A 16,212-nucleotide genomic window follows, 5' to 3' on the forward strand; every position below is an offset into this window, starting at 1 on the left:
TGCCGAAGCCAGAATGCCGCCCCTGAAATTGTGCCGCCCCAAGCACGTGCTTGGTTTGCTGGTGCCTACAGCCGGTCCTGTCACAGCCCAGGCCAGGCAAATCCGCTGACCCCAGGGGTGTGGTACCAAGAACCCCACACTGCAGTGAGAGGACCCTGCTGGCTCTGCCCAGTGCACGATGGGACAATGGCTGTGGGGAGGCTGGGCAGCTCCTTGCTGGCCAGTCCCAGAGGAAGTGGCCGGAAGGCTCTGTACAGCAGGGTGTGTGAGGAGGGGGCTGAGCGCTTCTGGCCTTACCGTGCCTCCAAGGCAAGGCACACCTGGAGCTCTTGGGGCTCTGCCTCGCTGCAGGCTGGTGGTGGCGCTGGAGGGAGAATCCGGGAGCTCCGGGGTATCCAAGAAACAGCCATTCCCAGGACCTCCCCATGGGCACAGCGCGTTTGAGTCAGCAGCATTGCCACACCCCACCCTGCACCCTCCCAGAGACCCTGCATCCCCTCAGCCCCGCCGCAGGTACCTTCTTCTTGGACTTGAAGACGTTACACCTGAAGACGTTGCTAGAGCCGTCTCTGGCGATGTAGCTGAAGATCTTCAGGTCCTGGGAGTCGTGGGACACGTAGAATATCCTGCAGGGAGAGAAGGGAGGGACGTCTGCAATGCAAGCCCCATCTGTGGTGCTCAGTGGGCTGGAAGGCCTCACTCATGCTGCTTGTGGGGCAGGTGCTCGCAGTACTCATGGCTGAGTCAATCCACTGCTCAATGGTGAGCATGGTCTGCCCCTGCTCCCAACCCTTCACACTACCCCTATCAGCACCGGCACCGTGCTGGCTGGGGGGGCCACACAGCAGCCAGCAGAGCAGCTGGGACTGGCCGACAGCTCATCAGTGACTCACGGGTGACTGGGCCCCACAGACCCTCACAGTGAAAGGGAATGAGCCACCATATTGGGTGGACACCTGCCGTCTTCCCTAGTCACGTTTCCTCCCCCTTCCCCACACCTGGCCCTGCCAGTGCCCCCCACCTGGCCAGCAGCACCCGCTAGCCCAGCCCTGCCCCCACCTGGCCAGCAGCACCTGTTAGCCAGCCCTGCCCCCACAAGGCTCTGCCCCCTGGCCAGCAGCACCTGCTAGTCCAGCCCTGCCCCCACAAGGCTCTGCCCCCTGGCCAGCAGCACCTGCTAGTCCAGCCCTGCCCCCACAGGGCTCTGACACCCTGGCCAGCAGCACCCAGTAGCCCAGCTCTTCCCCCTGGCCAGCAGCACCCGCTAGGCCCGTCCTGCCAGTGCAGCTGCAGTGATGGGGTGTAATGGGGAGGAAGCCCCTGAGGGCCTCCCCACTGGGCCAGAGGGCGGATTTGGGGCATGTGCCCTTCAGGAGCTCTCCAAAGCAGCCAGCTCCCTGGGCGAGCTAAGAGTCAGGCAATGACGGTGCCCAGTGGGGGAAGGCAAGGGGCTGGCACAGAGCATGTGCTAACCCCTGCCTTGGTTGCTGGCAGATCATGGAGCCCTGCCCTTCCCGCCCGCTGCAGGAGCTCCGTGTCTCACACACAAGGCCCAGTGGGCCTAAGGCCTGCTGGGGTTCAGGACCGCTCTGCTCCGCTCCCCTGTCCCAGGTTTGGAGGAGCACCAGTGGGCAGCTCTAATCCCTGCCAGAGAACAGTTTTCCCTCGAAGCGGCTCATTCATAGGGGCTCAGTGACTCCTGGCCTGGCTCCGATTCGGCTGCCTGTCTGGGGTGACCTTGGGGGCCCTAAAATTCCAGCACCTGCACTGCAGATGATCCCCCTCTGGGTTCTAAATACGGGGCCCAGTGGGCTGTGTGTCAGAGCCAGCACCTCCAGGGCAGTGGCTGGGCAGCATCACATCCCAGGGGAGCTTCAGGCACCCCCAGGGCACTGAGTGGGCAGCGTCAGAGCCCAGGGCAGCTCCAGGCACCCCCGGGCACTGGCTGGGCTGTGAGAGAGCCCAGGGCAGCTCCAGGCACCCCCAGGGCAATGGCTGGGCTGTTCGAGAGCCCGGGGCAGCTCCAGGCACCCCCAGAGCACTGGCTGGGCAGCATCACAGCCCAGGGGAGCCGCATGCCACCTTGAGGGGCTCTTACCTGTAGATGGGATCCTGCATCACCAGCATTTTGCTCTCGTCCCAGGTCCACTCTCTTTTCTGCAATGAAGGCAGCAGTAAATGAGGATGTTAGGTGCTGTCCATAGCTCATCAGCTCAGCACAGTGCAAGGCCCTCTAAATCTTGCCTTCCTTCTACATTTGATCTTCCTGCCCCTTCTTTACAATGCTTGACCTGGGCCCACTTCCATTCTGCCCAGGCATAACTCCTGTCCTCCGCAACTGCCTTCTCTCCTGTGTTCTGCCCCTCTGACTCCGATGGCAGGTGCCAGGGGAGTTGTAGGCATCCCTTGGGCCAGCCAGCGCTCCAAGGCATTCACGGCTTTGAGAGGCAAATCAAAAACGGGAGGGGGGGCACTAGTGCTTGTCAATATGACTGGTGGGAGTGCTGCAGAGAGCCAGACAGCGTAGCCAGGTGCTGTGCTAACTCCCAAAGAGAACTCTTCTGGGGCACCACAGTCCTGTCCTGCTATTCCAGCCCTGGGATCCACAGTTCTGGCAATGCCCCTTACCAGTCCCCCACCATTCCAGCCATGGACTCCCCATACTCAGCACTGCTGAGCTATTCAATAGGGGGGAGGGATAGGTCAGTGGTTTGCGCATTGGCCTGCTAAACCCAGAGTTGTGAATTCAATCCTTGAGGGGGCCATTTAGGGATCTGGGGCAAAAATCTGTCTGGGGATTGGTCCTGCTTTCAGCAGGGGGTTGGACTAGATGACCTCCTGAGGTCCCTTCTAACCCTGATATTCTATGATTCTATGACCCAGAGTCCTGAGCCTTTAGACACAACGATGCCAGTGCCCCATTGCTCTGACCCGCAGCTGCCTGCTGTCCCCATTCTGAGCCTCTTGGGAGCACTGGCTGCCACGTCCCCAGCCCTGTGAGGGGTCTGGGCAGCCCCCAAAGTGTGCCAGGTGCTTTCCAAACCCACCTCAGACAAGGGACTGCCTGGAGGCCTGGCCATTGATTTCACTCATTGCCCACAGCTCTGCGTGTCGCAGCCCCAGCACTGAAACAGCTCATGGGGCAATGCACCTGCTGCTCCCAGGAAGGCCGATGAAGCCAAGTCAACAGTGGGCAGAGGTGGCCAGTCAAAGTGCCCAGCTCAGACTGGCTCCTGCAGCGGGATGCACTGCTTCCCAGCAGCTGGGGCATACGAGCCCAGGCCTGGAGTAGGAAGCTAGGAGGTGCCCAAGCAGATCAGACCCACAACCCACTGCTCCACTTCCCTGACCGCGGCCAGCACCAGCTACTTCAAAAGACAGGGCAGGAAGCTGGCTGGTGGACAATTATTTATTACCCTGCCCCTCAGGGAAACGCCTTCCCGACCCCACCAGTATGTGGTGGGCTCATGCCCAAAGCAGGAGGGTCCCATCTCCTGTAACTATGGGTGTTTCCCTTATCCCTGTGATCTCTAATCCTCCTTAGCTCCTGGCCTTAGTGACATCCTGTGCCAGTGAGTTCCACAAGATAATGACATGCTCATCTTACAAGATGTCCTTTGAGTGGTGTAAATGTGCTGTCTTTTCCCTTGCTCTTGTGTTGTGTGTGTGTGTGTGGTGTGTGTGTGCGTGAGAGCAGTGTGCCATTTACCTTCTCCATCCCATTCTCTACTTGGTACCCTGTATCCTGTCCCCTCTTGACTCCCCTTTACAGCGGACAGATCCATCTTCGCACAGCCGCCTCTCCAGGCCTCCAAGCCGCTTCCAAGCGACGGGCTGTGCCCCGCCGCCCTCCCAGATCAGTTGCACGGGGCCCTGTCCTCAGGCCACCGCCAAACTGAGCTGGCTGTGCACAGGCTGCTGTGGAGCCTGTTCCATGCAGCTGGGGGGCACAGTGCTGCCAGCTGGGCCCCAGTGCAGCCTCTCTGCATGGTTCAAGTGCTGCCCAGGCTCTGCCTGAGCCCGTGGCAGTGGCTACATGTGTTCCTTAGTGTCCTGAAGCATTCTGAGCACTTCTCAAATGGGGCCGCCAGCCCTGGATCTGTTCAGAAGGACTGTACTCTGGGTCCTTCTCCATGGGCGGCTGGGAGATGCTCCCATCCACACAAACAATCCCATGGATTACAATTTAAGTGCTCAGTTTGCAATGTTGGCCACCCCATTCCCCCAGAGATGGACGCTCCTTCTGTGAGGAATTCCCCACCCTTTCCCTGAATGCAACAGTAGAGTTAACCAGCCAAAAGGGGGGGGGGGGGCAGAATTATAATGCTCTGGCTGCTCACACAGCCTCACCTCTGCCCCGGGGAACTTCCACGCAGCCTTCAATGACAGGAGCATGTGCTGCTCCTCAGGTACTACAGCAGAATACACGTGATCAGTGATAACAACCCTGCCAGCCGTGCTCCGCTAATAAATCTTCCTGCAAGTCCGTAATGTCTCATGCGGCGAGGACAGCCCGAGATGCTGTGATACGACAGGGCTGAGCCGATCCAAGGGGCAAGGTGCAGGTTTCAGTGCAGACCCATCTCAGCAGTCATTGACTTTGCAGCGCTTAGCTGTACAGCTCTAATGTTGTGTGAACAACATCACCCCACTGGAACGTGCTGAGTGGGGTGAGGGGCCATACTCCCCACACTGGCCCTCAGGGGGCTGAGTTAGGCCAAGTGGGCCCAATCAGCCAATCAGATGGGCCTGCCACAACAGTGCCAGCCCCACTTCCTGAGGTAGGGGTAGGGTTGGCAACTTTCTATTTGCAGAAAACCAAACAGCCTTGCCCTGCCCTGCCCCTTTACCGAGGCCCCGCCCCTTCTCTAGGGCCCCTCCCCCTCCCTCTGTTGCTCGCTCTCCCCCACCCTCACTCACTAGCACATTTTCACCGTGCTGGGGCAGGGGGTTGGGGTGTGGGAGGGGGTGAGGGCTCTGGGCTGGGGATTGGGCTGTGGGAGGAGGTGCAGGATGTGGGCTCTGGGAAGGAGTTTGGGAGTGGGAGGGAGCTCAGGGCTGTGGGTTTGAGTGCGGGGGGGTGAGGGCTCCAGCTGGGGTTGCGGGCGGGGGGGGGGGGCGGGGGAGGAGGGGTTTGGAGTGTGGGAGGGGGCTCAGGGCGCGGGAGGGAGTTCGGGGTATGGGCTCCCCACAGTGCTTACCTCAGGTGCGTCCCCGGAAGTGGTGACATGTCCCTGCGGCTACTAAGAAAAGGGGTGGCTAGGGAGGCTCCGCACATTGCCCCTGAGCACCGACTCTGCAGCTCCCATTGGCCTGCATCCGCGGCCAATGGGAGCTGCAGGGGCAGAGCAAGCGCTTGGGAGCAGCTTGCAGAGCTTCCCTGGCCAACCCTGCACTTAGGAGCTGCAGGGACATGTCACCACTTCCTGGGAGGCACCTGAGGTGAGCGCTGCGTGGAGCCAGCACCCTGAACCCCCTCCTGCACCCCAGCCTGCCTGGGGACAACTGGACTTTTAATGGCCTGGTCAGCGGTGCTGACTGGAGCTGCCAAGGTCCCTTTTTGACTGGGTGTTCCAATCGAAAACTGGACACCTTGCAACTCTAGATAGGGCAGAAAGAAGCCGTGGGGAGAGAAGACGGTGGCGGAGAAGCACACCTGAACTGTGCACTGCAGGGAGCTGGACTGGAACCTGGAGTAGGGGTGGAATCTCCATCCTTAGAGGTTTTTAAGGCCCTGGCTGGGATGATTTAGTTGGGGTTGGTCTGCTTTGAGCAGGGGTTTGGACTAGATGACCTCCTGAGGTCTCTTCCAACCCTAATATTCTATGATTCTATGGGCCCGGTTCCCCTCCCAGCTGCTGAGGGAGCAGCATCTGGGGCAATGAATGGGAAGGCAGCCGGGGTCACTGATGGAGTGACACTGTCAGGGCAGTGGGCATGGGGGCTACCTGACACTTTCTGTGACTTTGAAAGACACTCCGGCTGAGGAAACCACGGAGTACGCAGGCCGGAGGGCCGAGCCGCTGAAGGGAGGCTACAGTGCCTGGAACGAGAGAGGGGCCACAGAGGGAGAAAGCCAGAGCGATGCAGTGCGACTGCTGGAGGGGGCGTTAGCTTGGCAGAGCTAATCCTCAGAACTGCCAGGAGGCGGCACCATCTGTGCTGAGCGGACCCCGTCATGGGGGACACAGCTGGGCTGGAGATCGGCCTGCTCAGTAATCAAACCCCCGCCCAGCCCTTTTAGAGAAGCCTGCAGGTGTTCAGTATTCAGGGCCCAACCCTCAGGACACTGGTGAGCAGAGCCAAGACCCTGCTGATTCCCACAGGGATTGCCACACTTTGACTGCCAAGGCACCAGCTGCATGATGGGAGACCAGACAATTTGGACTTACTGCTAATATGCTGGGCTCCTCACAGGTTAGCTTAGCCTTGGCACACAGCTTGCCTGGGGCTGCAGTTTCCATAGGTTTAAAGTTTTGGAAATAATGTGTCTGAGGCAGCACCCAGGGGCAGCCGTCTGGGTGCCAAATGCTGGGTGTGCCAGCTGCCTCTGGGCATGGCTAATTCATCAGGCATGACTCCAGGGTTAGAGGATTCCTTCTTCATGAGAGGAACAGGTGTCAATGCCCTTCAGGGGCCAGTGCAGCCCCCCACCCCATGGAGAACTCCGAGGCCATCACACGGCTGATACGGGCCCAGTCAGAACGGGAAGCTCAGTGACTCCCTGGCCTCTTTCAGGCCCTCTAATGAGCCACAGCTGGAGGGAGCCCAGTAAGGAGGTTACTGACCCGTAGCGGGAGGTTTTTCGAGATGTGTGGTCCCTGTCTGCATTCCACTGTGGGTTACGCATGCACCATGTGCCCGGAACTGGAGAATGTGAAAGTCGGGTCTGCTGGTCCGCACATGTGCCCCGACTCGCCTCGTGCCTCTGACCGAGGGGATAAAGGGTGGGGCAGACCAACTGCTTCTACAGTTCCTTCTCCCCAATCTGCAGCAGAGGGGAAGGAGGGCAGGGAGTGGAATACAGTTAGGGACCATGCATCTCAAAGAACCTCCAGTTACCAGTAAGTAACATCCTCTTCTTCTTCGAGTGCTGTTCCCTACTGTATTCCACCAGGGGTGATTAACAAGCAGTGGGAGGAGGGTGTGAGGAAGCCGACGGCTGGGCTAAGCGAAGGACAGCCGTTCCAAAGGAGGCACCAGCAGAGGAGACCTGGCCTGGGCATAGTGTCTCGTAAAGGTGTGAATGGAGCCCCACGTGGCTGCGTTACAGACATCAAGGAGGGGCACCTCCTGAAGCACTGCCAGAATTGCTGCTTGTGCTCTCCTGGAATGAGCTCTTACCCCTGGGGGGCGGAGGGAAGGGTTCGATAGCTGGTGAATTAATGTTGAATTTTCTGTAACTTGAAGCCTTTAAACCATGATTTGATGATGTCACTAACTCAGCCAGAGGTTAGGGGTCTGTTACAGGAGTGGGTGAAGTTCTGTGGCCTGCGATGTGCAGGAGGTCAAACTAGATGAGCATGATGATCCCTTCTGACCTTAGAGTCTGTGGGTCTGTGAGCTGATAGCAGAGCAGAATGCAGCCAGAGATCCATTTGGAGAGCCTCTGCGTGTCTCCTGAGTCTTTCCGTTATAGCAATGAACAGTCTTGGGGACTTCCTGATTGGTCTTGTTCTGTGTAGGTTAAAGGCCAAGGCCCACCACACATCGAGGGTGTGGAGTCTCTGCTCCTGTCAGGAAGTGTGTGGTTTAGGAAAGAACACAGGTAAGTGGATCAATTGGTTCAAGTGAAATTGAAAGAAAATTTGGGGTGTAAACGTAACAAAACCTTATCTTTATGGAATACAGAGTTCAGAGGATCTGCCATTGTCGCGCCAAGCGCACCAACCCTTCCAGCTGAGGTGATGCCTAAAAGGAACACGATCTTCACAGAGAGCAGGGACATGGAACAGGAAGCTTGGGGTTCTAAGCGTGGCCTTTTGAGTGTAGAGAGAACAAGGTTCAAGTCCCACTGAGGGACAGCCTTGGGAACGGGGGGATGGTTCTGATTATTCCAAAATCTGGTGGTCAGTGGGTGAGTGAAGTCCGAGTGCCCTTGAAAGGGAGAATGGCACACACTGATCACTGCCAAGTGGACTCGTGAGGAGCTGATGGACAGGCCAGATGTCTTTAGAGAAAGGATGTACCCACAATCAGAGGGATACCTGTATTTTGTGGAAGAATATTCTTTTGATGCACCGAAGAAGAAAAACGTTTCCACTTTTCCAGGTAACACTGTCTAGTGGAATCCTTACTACTATTGGAAAGTACATCTCGTATAGCTGTGGAACATGAGCGTTCTAAGGACGATGCCCATCCAAAACCCAAGCCCTGAGGTGAAGCGAACATGGATCGAGGTGCTCTATCTTGCTGTTCCGTTGGGTCAGGAGCTCGGAAAATGTCAGGAGAATGATAGGTACCTGTGATGATATGTGCAGGAGATTCGGGAACCAAAACTGTCTGGGCCAGGAAGGGGCGATCAGGATAACTCATGCTCGGTGCTATCTGATTTTGCATAGAACTCATGGCAGGAGTGATAGCGGAGGGAATCATAGTTCAATTGATCATAGCAGAAGGAATCATAGTTCAATTGATCTGACCAAGGGAGAATCAGAGCATCACCTTGAGAGTGGTGACCTCGGGCTCCTCTGGGGTAGCAGGTGGTGCATTTTCTGTTCCCTATGGATCAGACCCCTGGTTAAGGTTCCCCATAGATCAAGGATGTTGCACAGTACCGAGTTGTGGAGTTCCCACTCATGGTCAGCTAAAAATGCCTGCTGAGGGTGTCCAAGAGCATATTTTGTTTCCCGGGAAGGTAGGCTGCTGATAGGGTGCTTGGTTGCTCATGCACCAGTTCCACAAGCTGACCTCTTCCACACACTGGGAGATGTATCTCGCTCCTCCCTGCTTGTTGATATAGATGACGGATGTAATGTTGTCGGACAGTATCAGGACATGGTGAGCACAGATGAATTGGAGAAAAGCTTCACATGCCTTCTGAACAGTGCCCAACTTCAGAATGTTGAGGTGCATCCTGGACTCTTGGGGCATCCAACCAAACAGGCATGTGTCTGTAGAGAGGAGGGGAGAAAAGGGATGCAAATGTGTAACTGTCAAGGATCCGTTCACCACAGTAGGGAAGAAACCATTTGCAGGGAGTGTTACCATGAAGCTCATGGGACGGCAGTTTGGAGAGTATACCGACTGAAGCCACACTTGAAGGCAATGAAGGCATAGTCTTGCGAACGGAGTGACATGAGTGCAGGCAGCCATATGACCTTGGAGAGAGAGGCAAGTCGTGATCAGTACTTGAGGGTTGTTTGTAATCTGGGCTATAATGTTGTTCATGGTCTGAAACCTGTCTTTGGGCAAGTACACTCTTGCAGTGACCAAATCCAGGGTGGCCCCGATGAAGTCCAGAGACTGTGAGGACATGAGAACAGATGTTTTTGTGTTTATGCTAATATCCAGGGAAGAGAGAAGGTGTAGCATCATTAGAGTTGACTTATGGGCCTCCTGTTGTGATCTGGCAACAAGGAGCCAGTCCTTGAGGTAGCAGAGACAATGAGATCAAGGTATCTGGCCTGAGCTGCCATTACTGCAAATACTTTGGTGAAGACTCTGGGAGTGGTTGCTATGCTGAAAGGGAACACTCTGCACTGAAAAAGTCAGGGCCCACCACGAATCTGAGGAAGCACCTGTGAGTGAGATGAATATTGACATGAAAGTAGGCATCCTCCATATCCAGAGCTGTAAACCACATATCCTTTTCTAGGGATGGTATTATAGAGACCAGCATGCCCACACAAAACTTGAATTTGCGAATGAAGCCATTCAGGTGGTGGAGGTTGAGAATTGGTCTCCATCTGCCCTTCTTTTGGGGTATCATGAAGTAAGCTGAGTGAAAGCCACTCACTTGGTATTGAGAAGGGACATGTTCTATTGCTCTTTGGTCTAATAGGTAGAGTACCTCTTGTTTGAGAGTGGTTCCCGAAGGGGGTTGTGCAGGAGGTAGAGATGCAAACTCAATCGTATAGCCAGAGAGGATGATGTTCAGCACCCACTGGTCTATGGTTATTGCACTCCAGCTGATGATAAAGAGTGTTAGATGACCTCCAAATGGTGTGTGACGGTCAGGCGATGTCGGACTCAGTGGCTCGCAGCAGCTCTCGAGGTCCTGTCAAAAATAGTGCCTCGTTGGAGGCTGAGATTGGGAAGCTGAGCCTGTTGCCACAGATGTAGGGATATGGGTCCCTTGAACCTTCTGCCTTTTGAGTGGTGTTTTGTAGGGCCTCTGATGAAAAAACTGTTGAGCCATGGGTCTAAGTCTAGACTCCAGATGACTGTCAATGGAACTTTCCTTTGGGGACAGGTGTATATATCCGCAGAGAGTCCTTTAAGGTATGAAGGGACTCGTCTGACTTCTGACTGAACAACTATGATTCACCAAAGGGGAGGTCCTCCCCAGTATTCTGGAACCTCATTAGGGAACCCTGACACATGGTGCCATGACTCTGCACATAACAATGGCCATATCCATGGCTCTAGAGATGTCCGTGGCATCACTGCGGATTGGAGAGCAGTCTTTGCCTTCGTCTATCAGTGCCTGGAAACGAGCTCTGTCCTGTTGTGAAGGGCTGTCTGTGAACTCTGCCAACTTTGAATAGCTCAGGAAACCATACTCGGCCAGTAGTGCTTGGTAGTTGGCTATCCTGAACTGGAGCTAGATGACGAAAAGACCTTTTTCCCCAGTAGGTCTAGACGTTTACCCTCTTTGTCCACAGGGGTAGACTGGGGGTATTGCTGTCTAACCCTTTTGGAAGCTGCTTGGACTACCAAAGAGTTGGGAGTGGGGTGAGAAAACAAAAACTCAGCCCCTTTCGCCAGCACATAAGAATATTTTCCTGCCCTCTTGGGGGTGGAAATGCAGATGGGGGGGGAGGGGGGTGCCAAACAGCCCTACCTGGCTCCATTATAGCCTCATTAAAAGGGAGCACTATTTTGTTGGATCCAGATAGGTGGAGAATGTCAGGAGTTTGTGCTGGGATTACTGAACCTCTTCCAGAAGAATCTGAAGCTCACTAGCAACTCTATGAAGAAGATCCTGGAACTGCCTGACATCATCGGCGGAGGAGAGAGACATGGGGATACCACTTTATCCGGAGATGATGATGGCAGACCACTGGATCCAAAACTTCTTGCTCTTCCTCTTTGAAAGGATCTGGGGGCGGGGGGGGGGAAGAGGCCTGAGTGCCTCCTTTGAGGGGAGGTGAGGAGTTACTCTCTAGCAGACCACATTCTCTGCAGAGGGGTACTGGTTCCAGGGCTCCAATATGGCCAGGAGGAAGGATCAAAAGGGGGATGCGGAGGCCTCCGTTTCACAGGGTACCAGCAACGCTGAGCTAAATACTGAGGTTCATCCCAAGGTAGTGTAAGTCTTTTCGGTGGCTGGAGGGAAGATGTATCTCGAGGAAGAACCGGATGATAAACTTTTTCTCTGAGCTGTCGACTCCCCAGGTGGTGTTCTGACATCACTAGACAGGAACGGACCCGATGGAGGGTATTCCGGATCCGGGAATGTGGAGATGTCATGTGGAGGGGCACGGGATTCAGTTCTCTCTGGAGTAAGAGGGGCTTTCTCTGTCCAGACCATCACAACTGGAGAGGGTGCTGACGAGGATGGTGCCGCAGGTAGGCGGTGAACAGTCTTCGTTGGGGCTGAGGGACCCAAAGTTTGGGAGGTGCCGAGGGTGACAGTACCAATGGGTCGTGCTACAGCACTGACAGAGCTCTATGTTTATGGACTTTCTTGTCAAGCCTCTCGGACTTAGGGTGTATAAAGCCCTCTTGGGCTGAGGTGCTGGGCTTGCTCAGAGCCACATCCAACTTCTTCGAAGTGGATTTCAAGGCAGACTTAGTTTCAGGCGTATGAGAGTGCTTCCTTGGCTCCTGAGAAGATCCCGCCAGGACTCTATGGCAGTAGATTTTCTGCCACCAATGTCAGATATATCACCAAAGAGCTTGGCTTGTTTAGCCTAACCAAACGAAGGCTGAGGGAGATAGAATTGCTCTCTATAAATCCATCAGAGGGATAAACACCAGGGAGGGAGAGGAGTTTTTTAAGTTAAGTGCCAATGTGGACACAAGACCAAATGGATATAAACTGGCCATCAACAAGTTTAGGCTTGAATTTAGATGAAGGTTTACAAGTGAAGTTCTGGAACAGTTTTCCAAGGGGAGCAGTGGGGGCAGACAACCTAACTAGCTTCAAGACTGAGCTTGATAAGTGTATGGAGGGGATGATCTGATGGGACTGCCTAGTGACTGCTAGCAGCAAATATCTCCAGCTGCCAGAGATGGGGCACTAGATGGGGAGGGCTCTGAGTTACTACAGAGAATTCTTTCCCAGGTGTCTTGCCCGCATGCTCAGGGTCTAACTGATCGCCATATTTGGGGTCGGGAAGGAATTTCGCCCCAAGTCAGATTGGCTGAAAACCTGGTTTTTTTTGACCTTCCTTCGCAGCTTGGGGCACGAGTCACGGGCAGGTTTATACTAGTGTAAATGGTGGATTCTCTGTAACTTGAAGCCTTTAAACCATGATTTGAGGACTCAGTAACTCAGCCAGAAGTTACAGGCCTATTGCAAGAGTGGGTGAGGTTCTGTGGCCTGAAATGTGCAGGAGGTCGACTAGATGATCATGATGGTCCATTCTGACCGTAAAGTCTATGAGTCTATGAGCAGTAGACTCGCTCCTTGCTGAGTCAGGCGAGGTATGGGGGGTTCCCTGGCCTGAATCCGATTGTGGTCTCATGGCTCATAAGGTGTTTTCAGAGGCAGAGTTCCCGCCCCTCTCAGGTAGGGCTGGGGAAGGAGCAGCAGATGCTGCACCTTGCTGCAATGTGAGCTTCCCCGAAGCACTATGGGCAGCATTGATGGCCATCGCTGATCAAGAAGGATCATGCGCAGGAAGTGCAGAGTCTGAAGCCCAAAGTCCTGGGCACAGTCCAGTACCCGCACAGGGTATGGGAGGGTGTCCCCCAAAGATCAATCTAACACTAAAATTATGAACCATATAAAATGCTAAAATGATTTACATTTTTTACGTTTTAAGGGACAAAGTTGAAGCTACAGACACGGAGGGGTTCCGATCTGGACCCTGCAGTGGTGAGAAGGAACTGGAGAGGTGGTTGGTCCATCCCGCACTTTATCCCCTCATTTGGAAGGTGGAGGTAAGCCAGGCGCATACGCAGACCAATGTCATGACTTTCACATTCTCTGGCTCTGGGTGCCTAGTGCACATCCATAGCCCGCGGTGGAATGCAATAGGGACCGTCACTCAAAGCAGAACACAGCCATCCCTAGCACGGAGATACTGCACTGCAGCCCCTGGAGATGTCAGAGTCCTAATGAGTGCCCAGCTCCCCACACAGCCCCTCACATACAGAGTTGAGCCGCTGTCCCCAGCGAGCTTGTCCTGCCGAAAGCTCTGGGGAGCGCAGTGCTTTCTCCACAGAAAGCACCTCTGCATGGGCACGTACGGCAGGGCCAGCTCCCTGCCCACAGCCCTTCCCAAAGTGCCTTAGCAGGGCCTGAGGGGAGCCGGGGGAGCGTGTCCACGGGGAGAGCCAACTGTGGCCCCTTAAGATGACCGACAAAGCGGGGGCAGTCAGCACCTGCCCCCAGGGTGCTGGGTGATGAAGAGCACTTGGAAGTCTATGTGGAGCAGGGGTCAAAGCGCACAAGCCCCTGCCACTGAGCCTCCGTTGGCTGACAGCAGGGGAGGGCCTTTGGCTCAGTGCGGAGCAGCTCTGACTTGAGCCAGCAGAGGGAAGTGATGAACACACACACCAGCCCATTCACACGATGCGTTCCCAGGGGGGGCATAATTCAGCTTGTGGGCACATGCTCAATGGCTCTCCCACTTGCCTGGCATATAGGGGGTGCAGCCTGGGGCTGGGGGGCTGTGTGGCATGGGGTGGGATTTTGCTCCTCACCCATGGCTGCCTCCCCAGTCCCAGCTGTGTCCCCTCCCCTTCCAGGGGGTCCCCCAGTCCCAGCCATGTCCCCCAAGTCACCCTCACACACACACAGTCCAAGCTGTGTCCCCCAGTCACCCACATGCACCCAGTCCCAGCTGTGTCCCCCCATCTCCCTCACACACACACCCAGTCCCAGCTGTGTCCCCCCATCACCCACACACACCCAGTCCCAGCTGTGTCCCCCAGTCACCTTCACACACCCCCAGTCCCAGCCGTGTCCCCCAGTCCCAGCCATGTCCCCCAGTCACCCTCACACACACCCAGTCCCAGCTGTGTCCCCTCCCCTTCCAGGGGATCCCCCAGTCCCAGCTGTGTTCCCCACTCATCCAAGGGGTCCCCCAATCCCAGCCATATCCCCCAGTCACCCTCACACACCCCCAGTCCCAGCCACGTCCCCTCTTTGTCCAAGGAAGCAGGTGGTCCATGACGGTCAATGCCCAGGCCATGATGGTGTTTGCTATGACACTGACGATGCATCTCCCTTCCTCTGAGGGGCCTGCATTGGGCGTATGGATGCTCAGGCAGCTCCGTACTAGGTGCTGCTGGGACACTGCAATTATTTCCCGTTGGAACTAGCCCATCTCTGTGAGAAAAATTCTCTTTTCTGCCCCTTCCCAGTAGTGCTGTATGAATGTCTCAGGGTCACTATGTGGAATGGGACTTACTTTTATCCTCATTAACAAGGGTTAATTAAATAATCATGTCCGTGGCATGTCAGGCTAATTCTCTCTCTCAGCTGCTCCTGTTCCTTGCTCCTGAAATGGACCAATGAGTAGGGCCCTGTTACGTTATTGACATGAACTGTATAGATCATTGTTGCAACCACTGTTATATATTTGCAACAAATATTGTACAAAGGTTGTCGTGTGAGGTGTCTATGAAAAGGTTATAATTTGCTGGTTATGATTATGCTATCTGTATGTGTGTACCATTTTTGTAATTGAAGTTATAAATATTGGCTATGTACTTGTATCTCAATGTGTTTGATTCTAAGTAGCATTAGTGAAGCATTTGGTCAGCTTCTTGAGAAAGGAATTTGCAGATTAAGTGCCCAATCAAGAACCACTTAACTGACAATGGACCTTGGGAGACTTCAATCCACATATGAGAAGTCTTCCTGGGACATTCAAGGTAGCATGTGAGCAATGGCTGCCGCCTGCAAACTGAGTCATGCATGGACATGTGACTTGCCCAGGTGGCTACAACCTCCATCTTGTTGCTGTGATTTTGCACAGGAGAACAATGGGGTTTCCACCCAAAAGAGAACGAATATAAAAGGCCCTGGAAACCCCTCCATTTTGTCTTCAGTACTGCTTCTTACCTCTGGAGGGACTTTGCTACACTGAAGCTCTGAACAAAGGACTGAATGACCCATCCAAGCTGTGGATGTACTCCAGAGACTTGATTTGAACCTGCAGTTTATTCCATCATTGCTACAACCCTGAATCAAGAACTTTGCCATTGCTGTATATAATTGATTCCATTTAACCAGTTTTAACTCTCACCTATATTTCTTTCTTTTTATGAATAAACCTTTAGGTTTTAGATTCTAAAGGATTGGCAGCAGCATAATTTGTGGGTAAGATCTAACTTGTATATAGACCTGGATCTGGGGCTTGGTCCTTTGGGATAGGGAGAACCTTTTTTCTTATATTGGGGTATTGGTTTTCATAACCATTTGTTCCCATAAGAAGTGGCTGCTGGTGATGATACTGGGAAACTGGAATGTCTGAGGGAATTGCTAGTATGACTGATGGTTAGCCAGTGGGATAAAACTGGGGTCCTCTGTGTTTGGCTGGTTTGGTGTGCCTTGGGCTGTAACTGCCCTGCTCTAAGCAATTTGTCCTGAATTGATACTCTCAGTTGTGTCCCGCCAGAGGCAGCATTGTTCCAGGCCCTACCAAATTCACAGTCCATTTTGGTCAATTTCACGGTCATAAGATTTAAAAAAATTTTAAATTTCATGATTTCAGTTATTTAAATCTGAAATTTCACGGTGTTGTAATTGTAGGGATCCTAACGCAAAAAGAACATGTGGGGGGGGGTCGCAAGGTTATTGGAAGGGAGGTTGCAGTATTGCTTCCCTTACTTTGGCACTGCCGCTGGCGGTGGTGCTGCCTTCAGAGCTGG

At 54.3% G+C, this 16,212-nt stretch overlaps 1 protein-coding gene across 1 annotated transcript in view; it reads right to left on the reverse strand.

Moving 5' to 3' along the window:
* The window catches only part of NOS1AP (nitric oxide synthase 1 adaptor protein), an 88,863-nt gene that overhangs the window by 18,431 nt on the left and 54,220 nt on the right, over positions 1 to 16,212 (reverse strand). Inside the window, exons 3-4 of the mRNA XM_026656187.1 lie at positions 2,099 to 2,157; positions 518 to 626 (exon numbers count right to left, since the gene is read on the reverse strand). Coding sequence (XP_026511972.1) covers positions 518 to 626; positions 2,099 to 2,157 — 168 coding nt within the window. The remainder of the gene's footprint in view (positions 1 to 517; positions 627 to 2,098; positions 2,158 to 16,212) is intronic.

This window comes from Terrapene carolina, unplaced genomic scaffold (genome assembly GCF_002925995.2).
Source record: "Terrapene carolina triunguis isolate 2854851 unplaced genomic scaffold, T_m_triunguis-2.0 Scaffold212, whole genome shotgun sequence".
Classification (NCBI taxonomy): domain Eukaryota; kingdom Metazoa; phylum Chordata; order Testudines; family Emydidae; genus Terrapene; species Terrapene triunguis.